The following is a 15,075-nucleotide window of genomic DNA, read 5'->3' as shown; positions in this document are numbered from 1 at the left end:
GAATGGTTGCCAGCTCTGCAATGCTAAATAACTGCCAACATTCACCTTTTACAGAGTAATTCTAAACTTAGGGTGAATCGGATGGCAACAGAGGTTAACATCTGATTGTGCTGGAAAGGGCTGACTTGCTGGGAGTCCTTCAAGTGACTCTTCAGTGCAGACCAGAATCACTCCAGCCCAGCTCTGAAAAAACAGTAGCCCTGCTGCTGGACCAAAAAGGACTGGCTTGGACACAGAGCAGGGTTGGGCTGCTTCACGATCTCTTGAATGCCATCTTGATTGCTGGAAAATAGCTCACACCACACCAGAGGTCCAAAATATGAGCTACAGTAATTCATATTTGGATAGAACATCTATCAGGCCAACCAAACCCCCGGGGGGGGGGGAGCATTTCTCTTCCACTCTCTTTTTGATGTATGCAAGAACATAGAAGCCATCAGAAAACGCACCCGGAGGGGACAAGCTGGTGGGAGCTGAGATCCACTCGCACCTCTCCAATTGTCACTGGAAAGGCCGGGAAGGCAACATTCTGCTTTAAGGTTATCAGAGAGGAAATAAATTAAACTTGAACTCATAAACAGGCAGAGGAAGGAGAAGATGACAATAGGACAGAAGAAATTGGCGGCGGGGGGGGGGGGGGAGAGATCAAATCAGCATAGAACATTTCAGACCCAAGGAGCAATCAATGCAGTGTAAATCTGAATATAACTGGACTGAAAGTGAGTATATATTCCCTGAAATCTGGACAGCGCAATCAACCGCTATCATAATGCTTCCCCCTCCCCCATCCCTTCCCTTGCATTTTCAGTTTTTTACACTGTAAGTCCCAGGCAACAACAATCTAATTACCAGTTGTTGTGAACTCCTCAGGGAAAGCCTTTCGGTGGAAGTGTGGGATGCAAATGCATATATGCATAAAAATAGGTGGGTTTCCAATGACTAAGGAAGTAGCAGGAGAAAAAGAAAGAAAGAAAAAAAAGAAAATATGCCTCCTTCCTTACTCAGTTCGATATTGTGGGTGTAAAAGATACACGCCATCTGGATACTTCTCCTGTACCGTTTCCCTGTCTAGGTTGGCCAAAGCTCTTGCTGCGTGGGAGGATTCCATGACATGAGGAGACTTTGCCATTTCAGCTAGTACAGAAACCCAACCTAGGGGTTGAATCAAATGAAGACAATTGTCAGCTACTAAAATGATATAGGATTATAGCATCATTCCCTTTAAAATAACATTGTGCTACTGCACTGTAAAAGTCCAAGCGTATACCAATAAGGCTTTTGCAAAGGAATGTAAGGACTGGTAAAGTGGTAAAGTGGACTTGTCCACGAAAGCTCACATTAAAATATAATAGTTAGCCTTTAAGGTGTCATATGTTTTTGTCTTATCTTTTCTTATTTTGTTTTGTTTTGTTTCTTTGGATTTTGCCTGATATGTTTAATTATCCTTGTTTTTAACTCATTACTTGACAGAATGGCTTTAATAGAACTTTTTCAAACGCTACACTATGGTTATACATTTTTAGATGCATTTTTTAAAACCCAGTGAGCCACGCGCAATAAGAAGGGGAAATCAGCAACAATAAGAAAAACTGAATAATAATATTCTTTTTCAAACATTAGTGTATCATGCTCTGCAGTTTCTAAACAGCACTCCAGAAAAAGCTTTACCTCTTTTGTAATGTTCAGTTCTTTACCTGTAAGATTCTTTATTATGTATTATCTCAGCAATTGTTTCTTTTAACACAATTTTTTTAATGCTAGGACCACTTTGTGCTGTACCTTAAAAACACCTCCTTTTCTTGAATGACAAGTCTAGGCCTCTTGAATTTTAAATTACTACACTGCAGGTTAACGAAATGCTAAACTTTTTTAATGAAATACTTCAGCCTATAAGACAGAAAAAGGTCCTTTATTTATCCATAAGAACTTCCCATTGGAAAAAATAAATAAATCTGGCACTACCTGCACGATATATGGATGAATGAAGTCGCTCATCCAGTGCCATGTTTCCAATTATGTGAATAATGCTCCTTTGTATTTTGGGGGAATTTCTACAAAGATGGTATAGTTTCTGGAGCAACTGAAGACCTTTGTTTGATTCAATTTCCTCACAATGACTAGGAACCTGAAATTATACAGTAAACACAATAACAAACAATTATATAATTCTACTGTGAAATTATGTGATGCACAAAAGGGGCCATTTGCTCATAATCAAGAATCTTTCTGGGAACAGATGGAAAATACATTATACATTCAGTGACATTCACAAAACAGCAAGCATGGCATGCAAAAAAGAGAATATTTTGGCATCTCTTAAGACTGAGCTCAGAAGCAGTTATAGAAAAGAAGGAAGGCTGTGCATTTTTAGATGTATTTCTGCACTACCTCTTTCTCTTGGATCTTTTTAAAAATCATAATGCTTCATAAAAACAGACAATCTTTCAATATGCAAAAAGTATGGACTCCAAAGATGCCACAGTGTCTTTGTGGGTTGCACAAAAGGCTCATGGTACAAACTGGCTGGGTTATACAGTCATATGAAAAAAGTTACCCTTTTTGAATGCTCTGGTATTATGAATCAGAAAATTATCTAGTCCTTAGCAAATCTGAAAATTAGGTAAATACAACTTACAAAAAGGAGAGGTATTTGCCCTTACACTTAACTCTGGCAGAAAATGCAAGGAGCTCCTCATGGCTGTGCTTCTCAGAACAGTTTGACAGGAATGAGCTGAGTTGTTTTTTCACAGAAAGCACCAAGAGTGTGCATTCCTACCACCTTTGTGTTCAATGGAAGAAAATCATCCTCCCAGGCAAAAGAAAGCAGATGTGATTTAATTCCATGGAGCTGGGCTTTAAAACTAGCATAAGCAATATGTCATTGTTGGTCATTACATTAAAATACTTCTCCCATTCTACCAAAGAAAGAAAGCAAGAAAGAAAGCAAGAAAGAAAGCAAGAAAGAAAGCAAGAAAGCAAGAAAGCAAGAAAGCAAGAAAGCAAGAAAGCAAGAAAGAAAGAAAGCAAGAAAGAAAGAAAGAAAGAAAGAAAGAAAGAAAGAAAGAAAGAAAAAGGAGAGGACAAAGGAAAAATTTCCCATACAGAAAACACCAGGCATTCTGGATTCCTACTTCTTGCAAACAATCTGACAAGAGACAAATGAAAGGAAGTCCTAGTTTCTCTCCTTCATTCTAATCCAGTCTTTGAAAGCTTGTTTGCACAAAGTGACACAACTGTTGGTTTCTTTCAAAGCCCACCCTGCAGGATACAGGTCCCAAGTTCCTGCTGAAGGAGAGGGGCTTGGCTCTTCCCCTGAGAACTCCGATTCTAGAAAAAGCACCACCTTATAGCTGCTTCAAAAAAGGAAGTGGAAAGATCTTCCCTAAACATCCATGATTATGGCCCATTATTGTGCAACTGTAGGAAGTTCCACATGTCCCAAAGATGTATTTTTGACTCCCCCAATCACTAATGTTGAATGGTATTTAAAGACTTGGCTGTTCACATGTGTTTTTAATTACTAATGTTGCTTGATACGTACAATTTTACTACTGATTTTGGAATGAATTGTTTTTAGTTGTTATTTTACTGTGAATTTTGTATTTGACTTTTAATCCATCTCATTATGATCTTTAACTGTGAACTGCCTTAAGAAGATTCTCTTGGCTTTAATAAGCAATAATTACTTCTGTTGGTTAGTCACACTGGCAATTGGCACAGTGGCATAAACGTCTATGGTGAATTGCCATAAACAAGTTGTCATCTGTATCCTTCATCACATACCAGTCACATAAGCTGGCACACAACCAAAGATGTAAGCAGGTGCTAATTATCTAACAGCAATTTATGCCACTGCACATATAGTTATGCTGATGTACCTACCCAACAGATTTTTGGCCAATGTAATATACCACTACATAAATAACATTTGCAATGTTTTAAGATGATCTGAAGTCTCTATTGAATTACCTTTGAATGTTGCACCAAGGCTTGCAAACAGAAGAGTTCTACTGTCTTTGCAGGGACAGTGCTAAGACTTTCACAGTAAGGAAGTCCGTTTCCACCAAAACACCATAAACCCCCCTGAAAAAAATCAGAGTTGATTTTTAATTAATTTTAAAACAGTGAAATAAATGACATGAAAGAATTTGCTTACAATCAGCATTGGGTAACATTAATTTAAGGATTAGGCTTAATAGCTGTCATGAATTTTGATAAAGCAAGTGAGCTACTCTTCAAGTCTCAGACAGTAAAAAATCTTGCAGTTCTCTACCTCCTTCCTGATTCTTGCAGCTCAGATAGCTAGCAAGACACTGTTGCTTCCCAATAAATGGATCTAGGCTAGCAAGGCAGCAGCAGTGGCACTGCACCAGATATACAACACTGTCTGTTATTAAAATTACCTGTTTAAATGGGTTAGATATGAAACAAGTTTTGAATACTGTAGTTTTCCACATTATTATTTGGAAAAACAATGCATATGGAAACAGACCTGCATATTGCAAGGTGTTGATGTGTTTCTTAAAGTTGTCCCTTGGGAAACACATTCCAGGAACAGCTATGTTCACCAAAATCTAATCCCACCACAACGGGACATTTAGAAAAAAAAACACATTTATATCCCATAATTGCTATTTTTCGTTGTCTACTTGGGTAAAATACACAAAGAGAGACTTAAGCTTTCAAAAGGTAGCAAAACAGAGGAAATATGCCAGCACCAGTGAACAACAGGTATAATAAAAAGGTTGCCAAAGATGGTGGTGGCGGTCCAGAGTCTCCATGATTCACTTCCATGGAGAAGATAACATGGGAACGTCCCACCCGCCAAAGTTATAAGGCAATTAGAGCACAGTTTTCTATGTTACGTCAAAATTAGGAATACTAACTACACCTTTTGTGCAGCAATGGCCTGGCTACTTTCTCTTAAAGCCAAAGATGTAAAATACTGTACACATGGGTCAAGATCTGTCTGTGGTAAAGCTGCCAGCAGCAGTCGAAGTTCATCTTCTAAACAAGCCTATAGCATAAAAGCAAAAACTTCTGTCAACTTCTCTTGAAGTGGAAAGATATAATTAAATTACCGGTACCAACAAAAGACAACACATAATTAGATCTATGTAAGTGGTACTTTTCAGCCAAGGAGCATATTTTTCTGAGTGACATGTGAGCCAGTAAGTGGCAACTAGAGTAGGCCCAATGAACCCATGAGGATTTGGGGAGTCAACTCCTCCATAGGTTCAATGGGCCTACTCTAGTTGTGACTTACTACATTAAGCAACAGGACTTCAGACAACAATTCACATATCTCAGCAAATACTTTCTTATGGTCCATCCTATCCACTGAGCTCAGGTGGAGAGGACCTCTGTGAAGAGACTACATTTGCTCATCTGAGGGTTAAAAGACGGGTAGAGAAAATATACACGTTAGTCCTCGCCACCACAAAGTCCCTAACCGATCACAACCCATTCATATCCCAATTTTCTCATACTGTGGGGCAAGAGCTGAAAATGATCAGAACTGCATGTTCAACATGAGAAGGCTGAAAATGGAAAGGAGATGGAGATGTTCAGGTGGTGCCTGAGTGGACAGCCACTTTCCACTCCACCTTTAGACCTCACATGGCCAGGCTGAACACCTGCAGTAGGTTAGATCCACCTAACAATAATTACAATACAGAAATAAAATACAGGCGTGGCATTGGGATTTAGATTTCTCTAGGTGTTCCTATCCACTGCTAATTGGGCAGTTTGTCACATCTATGAGTACCCTTAACTCCCCAATAAGAAGCAAAATAACAGAACACATCTTCCTTAGCCTTACAGTATCCAACACAGTCGCTGTCCCTGTACACCTTCTCCACGAAGCATAGTCTGGGGGACCAGTCTGTTGTATAGTTCAATTATTTCCTAAATGTCATATAACCTACTGGATATAACTGCTTTCAGAACAGTCTGCTTCATCTAGTTTTTGAGCTCTGTGGACTCTTCACCTTACTTTACCCCTAAGCCTTATGTCTGCATCAACTTTCTGCTGCTCACAGTCTCTCAGCACTCACCTTGGCCCATCTTCCATCTGTATTTAATTGTTTGTTTCCTCCAGTTGCTTTGTTCCTTCCCATATTCTGCAGCAGCATAGGCAGGAATGAAATGCCGTCAGCTCCTCTTATGCTGCTGCAGCGACCTGCAGATGGATTCCATGGCTGGACCTTTTTTCCAGTCACATGTTTGTCACTTTCAGAACTGACAGAGACATTCCAGACTGCCCCTTGTTATTGCTTTTAGATCCAAATTCTAGTAGCTATTGGGACTGGATAAGGAAGGCTATCTACAACTTTGCACTCAAAGTGCAACATTAAATTAAAAATAGTTATGTTTCTAATTGGTGAGGATGTATTTTCACTTGTACACCAGGCTAGCTAATATATGCTAATTCTTAAGCAGTAGCTCTCAAATACTTTTATGAAAAGAATGCTGGACAGGGGTTTTCTGGATATTATTATACGTACATCTGCTGGTTTGGGTAAAAGATGGGGTGGCAGGAAAAATCGCAGGTCTACATCTTTACTTCGAGCTAAACCAATAGCAGTTCTTTGATCAATGGCCTGGGCAGCTGTTCTATATTGATAATCTGTATTAGAATAAACATACAGTTATTATTTCAACTTCTCTATAGAAAGTTTTTAAAATCTGAATAAGCAAGGGATACATTTTTGTAACTAATAAAAGCATGTAATTCACAATGGTTGGAAAAGTAGGGAAATATCTTTTGGTCTGTCTCAAGACACGTTTAAATAGCTTCTGTCACTCTATTTTATATTTCAGCTTTGGATCTCAGATTGGTTTTATTCTGTTTCAATCTCTGATTATGATGCACATCACTTTGAAGTCTTTGGGTTCAAGTTATAATTAAAATATTTTTTAAAATAAGCATAGAACTAATGTAGACATTTGTGTCCAAATTAGACATTCACAAATGGCTTGTTTTTTCATCAAATAGGTATGCAAATAGCAGTAAACACTAAGATATTCTTTTTTGTTCAGGGTTGTATCTTAAAGGAATTTAGGCACAGTCCTATGTGGACTGGGTCTTCCCTGAACTGTTTTGGGCATGGCAATTTAGCAACTGCACATTTATCTAAAAGGTTAAAATCCAGATTTGGAGTATTTTGCATATGTTTACTATCCTTGCTTTAGATCAGGCTTGTCCAACCTTGGCCCTCCAGATGTTCTTGGACTTCAACTCCCAGAAATCCTGGCCAGCAGAGGTGGTGCTGGCCAGCAGAGGTGGTGCTGAAGGCTTCTGGGAGTTGAAGTCCAAGAACATCTGGAGGACCAAGGTTGGACAAGCCTGCTTTAGATGAAAACAGATGTAGGTTTAGAGGTTATTGAAAGCACATTTAAAACATGCAGAAAAGTTTAATTAGAAGTAAATTCTAAATGAAATTTAAAATGATTAATTCAGATAAACTCTAGTTGCAACTTGATTATGCCCCAATTTAAAGCAAATTCTCAGGTGGACACTATAGTTTCTCTCTCCCCTGCATCTTTTAAGAAGATCACGAGAGAAGGAGAAAGACAGAGAAAAATTTGCAAACTGACAGGAAGGAGAAAAGTTGATAGGTGAGATAAAAAAAAATTAAACTGGATCCCTTGTGGAAAACAGAGGTTAAAAGGGGTGTATGCGTGTGCACCAGATGTGGCACGACTCTGGACAACTGCTTTCAAGTAGACATGGTCTAGAGGGGCAGGGTATAAATTTAATAAATAAATTAATAAATAAATAAAATTCTAACTTTTCACTGTACAGAAGTGTATCCCGTGCTCATACACAATGGTGGTGTTGCTCTGGGTTTGACATTACTAAGAATTTCAGTTAAACAAAAACACTACAGCTGAACGTGCATTTCTCTTTCTCTCTCAGATTCATCCCCACTGGAAAGTTCATCTACACATGTTTCACTGAAACTAAACTAATCTTGCAGTGATCTTTTTATCCAACATGCTGTGCATGAGGGAATTTTCAGGTACTTTGCACCTCTACCCACTGGCCAGAGGGTTCCTTTCATAGCAGTGTTGGTGAGCTGATGACCATCAGTAAAAAGGCTGTGACTACCCTAACAGAATACATTACCACGCCAATGATTGGAAGCCAGTTCCCGTACAGCTTGCAGTCGGACCATTTTATCTTCAGACTGGCTTCTTTTCACAAGGAGCCACAAAGTGCACTCATGTTCTTCTGCATCAAAGGTACTGAAGCGTTCTTTAGCCAAAAATAAAATACATTTCAAAATTATTATATTTGCTGCTCAATTACATCCTTCATTATCAATAGGAAATGAAGATAACTCCTTTGAGAGCAAGCGCTTACAGTATGCTATACAAGGAAGGACATTATTTTATGACCCAAAAGAAACATATATGTATGCTGGTAAAGCCATTGTTCGGTTTTTAATATCTTGAAGACCTGCGATTCATTAGTGCTGGTAGCCCATTCAGCAATGCAGGTCACAATTTTTCTGCATCATCACATTCACAATTCTTGGGGCTAATTTATCATCTGGTAATCAACCTTCTGGTGATGAACCTCTCTATATTTAGCTCTCTATATAGCTATATTTGACAGAGGCAAACACAATCTGCCACCAGGGCCATGTGCAAAGCTTCATCAAGATGACAAAATGTATCAGAGCTTGTATTTCTATAGTATAGTCTTCAGGAGTCTACATTGCATTTTTATACCACAATGAGATGGTAAAGAACAACTATCTGGAGGTATTTAATAACACCCTACATTTATATGACATTTTAAAATGTTATAAGTGCTTTACATATACAATCCCAGATGGCAGGGGTAGGGGACTTCCAATGGCACATTGTATTATTACACCAACTGGCAAAATAGACACTAAGAGGCAAGGACTTCCTGCAGGTCACCCAGTGAGTCTAATGACAGACTGGGAGCTTCCTCCTTCATAGCTTAGTCTCTTTGCCATTATGTGACATTATGTGCAATCTTAAAAGACAGTTATTTAGAGGCTCAGGTCATCGTCGTCTAGTCGTCTAGTCGTGTCCGACTCTTCGTGACCCCATGGACCAGAGCATGTCAGGCCCTCCTATCTTCCACTGCCTCCTGTAGTTGTGTCAAATTCATCTTGGTTGCTTCGATGACCCTGTCCAACCATCTCATCCTCGGTCATCCCCTTCTCCTCTTGCCTTCACACTTTCCCAACATCAAGGTCTTTTCCAAGGAGTCTTCTCTTCTCATGAGATGGCCAAAGTACTGGAGGCTCAGGTAGGGCTGATTTAAAAACTGTCTCTTTCATGAAGGCAGAAATTTTATATGATCAACAACAAAGAGGAAATTAATTCGCTATTTCGGGTCTTAACATCTATGCCACATAGCTAGAAATCATGTTACCTGATAGAACACCTCCTACCATATGAGTTTACCAATCCCTTGAAATCAAACACAGAAGTCTTACTCCAAAAAGCCCTCAATCTGAAATTTGACAGATGGCCATCAGAGGATGCCTGTTCAGTGATGACCCTGCAGACATATAATGCTATCTCTAGCTTCCCCAGCACAAGTCTTGTTACACCAAGTTATAACTTGTCTGCCTTCCCACGTCTTTTATGAGCTTGTTGTTTTAATCTCTGTGTACAGTGATGGCGGCATTAGCTCATGTATTGTTTCTAGCTCCTGCTGTTTAATGTGGTGGGTGCATGTGTTTAGTTTCATGCCAGAATTTTAAGTACTTATTGGCCAAAATGCTACTGCACAGTTACATAAAAAGTATAACTTTTAGTGGTGAACTGCCAATCTATATATACAGTCTCTGTTGTATATTTTTTGCATGACTAAGCGTGCATCAGATAATACCTAAGTGATTTCTTAATTTATGGCAAAATGCCACTAAGAATTACACTCTTTGCGTGAACTGTGCAATGGCATTTTGGCCATTGTTTGTTTTTTATTGCCTTACAGTCATGCTCTAAATATGTATGACACTCTGACATCTAATAACACAAATAATACATGAAAAATAAACATGGACATTTTGCTGAAGAGTTTTTTTCTGGGCTTTCTTTTTGTCTCCCCCACCGCATGGCCTGGGGGGACCTAGGGGGTGGGGCTTTCTGCTTTAAATGAGTGTGTCCCAGGGCCACGCGCCTAATGGTGTGCGAAATTCTCAAATTCCCTGATTCTATCTCTGGCCTTAATATGGTAAATAGGAAAGCCAATTAGATTTGCATGCACCTGGGAGGCAGGAAAGTTTTAAGGGTCGGATCATACTTTAGCACTATTAAAGAGCAGGCCGGGTAGGTGGAGCTCATCAGCCATGGAAGGCAGCCCATCTAGGAGAAGGAAAACTCCAGTTTCAAACCTCCACTGCCTTGTGGCTATATCCACTCATGGAAAAGGCTTCAGGAGTTAACCTCGAGGCAAAATCCGGAGCTGGAGTCCCGAAGGCAGCATGTGTCGTTCTGCCAACTCCTGCGACATTGCTGGAACCAGTTGTATTGGCTCTTGCCTTTCCATTGGACCATTTCAGCAATGTGGAGAGGGGAGATCTGCTGCTTGGGTAACAGCCTATCCTCCATATTACTTTACCCAGGCCTCATGCTCTGGAGAGGACACTTCTCAATACAGAGCATGTCACAATAGTCTCTTGAGACTGAAGAATGCCTATGCTAAATAAACATTTCTCCTGAAAAATAACATACTAAATGTTCTGACTTTGAAGCATAAGCTTTGCTACAAAAACCAATGAACTAGGTTTGGCACAACACAAAGATGACAAAATCGGAATAAATGGAATTATTCCAGGGTTAGTTTTGAACCTCAGATATTTACTAAGGGTACTAATTTCTTTCACCAGGTGACACAGTACCTAATAGAATCAGACTCTGTAGCCCATGATCCTTACACCAAATAAAGTTAAGGTGTCACAAGATTTTTTATAATTTTTTTACTTTTTCATGGTAGACTAACATACTTGCATTCCCAGCAAATTAAAGGATCAACTGTAATCTTTATGAAGCTGTGGTAGAACTGGTCCCTTTCTATCTGCTGGATGATGTTAACACAGAGAGAAATGCAACAGATTTTCCACTATGGCTATTCAGTGCTGGGGAGCTGGGTCTGTCTCCTTTCTGGCCATCAAGGACTTGCTAAAGCTTGTGCTTTGAAGGAGGAGGCAAATCTAGGTTGTAGGCTGGAAACTAGATAGAAGTACCAATAAAGGAGTAGAGAAAGAGCATTCTGCACACTCTTTTTGTTGCCACTAGAGAAGCTCCACATGGAGCCCAAGGGGCAATGTGAAAGAAACAGGAGGGCAACAGTCTACAGAGCAGGAAAAATGAACTAGGTTTGAAATGCATATACTGTAGGAGAAAAGTGGTACATAAATAAAATAAACCAATATATGGTTCAAAACAAAAGAAAGAGTAGGAAAGACGGAGGGAAAACTTGAGTTTAAGTGTTTGTTTTCACACCCTGTTTGTGGACTGTTCAGAGCATCTCACTGGGCATAGCAAGAGAAAAATGCTACGTTAGAAGGATCACTGACCTGACCTAGAAATCTTCAGAGGCAGCCATGTTAGACTGGTTCAGCATGGAGAAGAAAAAATAAAAAACAAAAGACCTGTGGCACCATAAAAACTAAACAATTTATTTCAATATAATCTTTCATGGATTCTGTGGCTTAATCCACAAAAACTCACATTGAAATAAAGCTGTTAGTCTTTATAATCTGTGCATTATATTTATGCACAGATTTGATACGAACATTTTATAGGCGAAAATGAAATCTATTTTTCTAAATAATTAGTTTGCTTTTTTTTATACACATGGTAATTAGCAGCAACATTCTTAACATTTAACACATTCTACAAAACCTACCATCAAATGGCCTTCGAAAAATCCTAGCATTTGTTTCCAAAATTTTCCTTGCTACTTTGTGAAGCTTCTTTCTCACTTGGTAAGTAATCCCTACAAAAATAATGTAGATTAAGTGACATTATCTAATACTAAGTTTTCAGACTTTTTTCAAATTTTCTACTATTATTTTAAAATTATTTTTAATTTAATATATATTTTATTGTGCCTTTCTCCTTAAAACAGACCCAAGGCAGCTTGCACCATTAAAAAGACAATACTTAAAACAGTAAATATACAAATATTTTAAAAGAATTAAAGAAATATTACATTTAAAGTGGTAAATAAAATCAATACTAAAAAACACACATTTAAAGGTGACAAGGCACAACAAACTAAATTAAACAAAGCATCAACTAAAGTTAAAGCAATAAAAGCAAAATTCAGGCTCTACCACAATATTTCTCCAGTGATCTCATTATTCCTTTTGTAAGATCCAGAATGCATCTGTTTTTTCTATAGTCCTCCTTCTACAATTCTTTTACTCAAGTTGATCTCTCATTATTTTCTAATTAAAACAGTTAAGATGATACAAATACAAGAGCACAGATTCAACCGATCTTAAAAATAGTATTTGGCATCTCATGTAAAGTATACATAAACAAGCATAAAAAAAATAATACCAATAATATAATGAAGTATTCTCAAGAAATGAATCAATATGCGATTAACTTGAAGAAAATATGACACAGGCAATATCCTTAATAACGTGATACCCTTACCTTGATATTCACTTGGATCTAAAGAAACTGTTTGTAAATAAATGTAGGATTTTAATTTTTCTTGCTGTACTACTTGAGTATCAAAAGACAGTGCTTTCTTTAAAGCTAGAACTTCATATGCAGCAAAAATACAACCACTAAAAAGAAAGAATTAACAATATCAGCAGATATTAATGCACACATTTAATACAGACTTTTCATAGGTAAAAATGGGATCCAGCTCCATGTATATTTTTCTAAATAAACAGGCTGATTCAACATTAAAGTTCTGGTCCAAGGTAACAGGCAATAGTAATGTCTATGCTTTTGCAACTCCCTTCTCCTTTTCCTACCCTTCTCATCAGTTTCTTTAAACCCACATTTTTACATGATTTTTCAACTGCGTTTACAATATGTGAACCAAGATGTGAAACCAGCAACCCTTTTTGGCTAGGAGGTAGAGCAGGAAACCATGCAGAGATGCAGCTGGCAAACTCCTCTGAGAACAGATGTCATCAATGAAGGCTGCCAACTTTAGTAGAGGATGTACTCCTCCAAAAGCTCAATTCATTCTTTTTCATTTTAAAACATGGAAGTGACCATAAGTTCACTTCTGGATTTAGGATGCGGGAGACCAACCAACTAATTGTCCACATTCTCATGGAAGACCCTGTGCTCTGTTTAATGAGATAACCATTACTCCAAGGTTCTCAGCATTAGCAATTTTAATTTCTTATATTTTGAGAAAGGAGGAGAAGGTCCAGGAAAAGCACTAGGGCTACAGTCTTGTCCTTGGGTCTGCATGTGGTCCCTGAATCACATTAATCCCACTTGTTTTAACCGATTAATTTAAAAATATATATAAACTATTGGCCAGATCCTATTGGGAGTTGACATTGGCATATGTATAACTGTGCAAATTGCAGTGGCAAATTACCACTACAGTAATGCCTCGACTTATGACCATCCCGTCTAGCAACCAAATCGAGTTATGCTCAGCCCCAGTCGCAAAACTCTGCTTTGACTTGCAACTGGAGCTTTGAGATACGATCAGAAAAAACAGCTAACCGTTGGTCGGTGAAGAGGCTGCTTCTCCGTAGGTCCTTTGCCCCAGCGGTTAGAGTCTACATTTGGAGGAGGCTTCAGACTGCCTGGTACTGCTTTTGTTTTTGCTTTTTGACTTTCTTTTTTTAAAACAGAGAGACTGCCTGTTCTGGGTTAGTACTGGGGTTTTGCAGCATGGGTTTGGGCTGGGCGGGGGTTTGCTGGAATGGTTTTTTTTAATTCTGTGGCTGCTCGGGTTTGGGCTGGGTGGGGCGGGTTATGTTTCTGTGCTTCAATGTGTCTTGCAGTGTTTTTTTTTTGGGGGGGGGTTCAGCCGGAACAGATTAATCGCATTTCTGATGGGTCTTGCAGTGTATTTTTTAGTCCCTGCTGGAATGAGTTTGTTTGATTGTGGGAGGGTTATGTTTCTGTACTTTGATGGGTCTTGCAGTGTGTTTTTTAGTGTGTGTGGGTGTGGGTGTCGGCCAGAACAGATTAATCGCGTTTCAATGTACAGTGGTGCCCCGCATAGCGAGGTTAATCCATTCCGGATTAACCCTCGCTATGTGAAATCGTCGCTAAACGGAACGTAAAAGCCTATTAGAACGCATTAAACATCATTTAATACGTTCCAATGGGCCCTAAACTTACCATTCAGCAAAGTTTCCTCCATAGCAGCAGCCATTTTCGCGCCCTCGGTAAGCGAGGGGAGGGCGTGAAAACGCTGCGCGCGGCCATTTCGGGCGTCCGGCGGCCATTTTAGAACCGCCGAACAGCTGATCACCCGACTCAGTGGGAGGCTTGGGGGGGCGGCGGCAAGAGAAGAGGGAAAGTGGGGGGAGGACACGCGAGTGCGCGGTTTCCCTGCCTTCGCCTGCCTGCCTCGCCGCCTGCCTTCCTTCCCGGGGGCGTCAGGAGAAGGATGAGGAGGAAGAGGGAAAGTGGGGGGGAGGACGCACGAGCACGTGGCTTCCCTGCACTCGCCTGCCTGCCTCGCCGCCTTCCTTCCTTCCTGGGGGCGTCAGGAGAAGGACGAGGAGGAAGAGGGAAAGTGGGGGGGAGGATGCGCGAGTGCGTGGCTTCCCTGCCTTCGCCTGCCTGCCTCGCCACCTGCCTTCCTTCCCGGCCAGCGCGGCCCCGCATCACTCTTGCGGCAGCGGCTCCTTCCTGGCACCCGTCGGCCCGTCTTCGGTAAGCGAGTTTTTCCCATAGGGACCGACGCTATGCCTCCGCATTAGCAATCCCGGAGAAGGGATCGCTATGCGGATTCTTCGTTATACGGTGCGCTCGTTATGCGAGGCACCACTGTATTCCTATAGGAAATGGTGCTTTGAGTTCCAAACCACCTTTGTTACAACTATCATTCCAGAACGGATTAAGTTCGCAACTCAA

The 15,075-nt window shown here is 39.9% G+C and overlaps 1 protein-coding gene across 2 annotated transcripts in view; it reads right to left on the bottom strand.

Annotated features, from left to right (window-relative positions):
* Positions 1-15,075, bottom strand: part of SERAC1 (serine active site containing 1) — a 35,946-nt gene that overhangs the window by 13,574 nt on the left and 7,297 nt on the right. For both annotated transcript variants that reach the window (XM_072994814.2, XM_078383218.1), the window contains exons 4-11: positions 12,661-12,797; positions 11,903-11,992; positions 8,132-8,260; positions 6,507-6,628; positions 4,892-5,017; positions 3,970-4,083; positions 1,963-2,125; positions 1,002-1,152 (exon numbers count right to left, since the gene is read on the bottom strand). In XM_072994814.2, coding sequence (XP_072850915.2) covers positions 1,002-1,152; positions 1,963-2,125; positions 3,970-4,083; positions 4,892-5,017; positions 6,507-6,628; positions 8,132-8,260; positions 11,903-11,992; positions 12,661-12,797 — 1,032 coding nt within the window. The remainder of the gene's footprint in view (positions 1-1,001; positions 1,153-1,962; positions 2,126-3,969; positions 4,084-4,891; positions 5,018-6,506; positions 6,629-8,131; positions 8,261-11,902; positions 11,993-12,660; positions 12,798-15,075) is intronic.

This window comes from Pogona vitticeps, chromosome 1 (assembly GCF_051106095.1).
Source record: "Pogona vitticeps strain Pit_001003342236 chromosome 1, PviZW2.1, whole genome shotgun sequence".
NCBI classification, from domain to species: domain Eukaryota; kingdom Metazoa; phylum Chordata; class Lepidosauria; order Squamata; family Agamidae; genus Pogona; species Pogona vitticeps.
The sequence above is the reverse complement of the archived record's forward strand: the minus strand, read 5'-3'. Positions and strand labels throughout refer to the sequence as shown.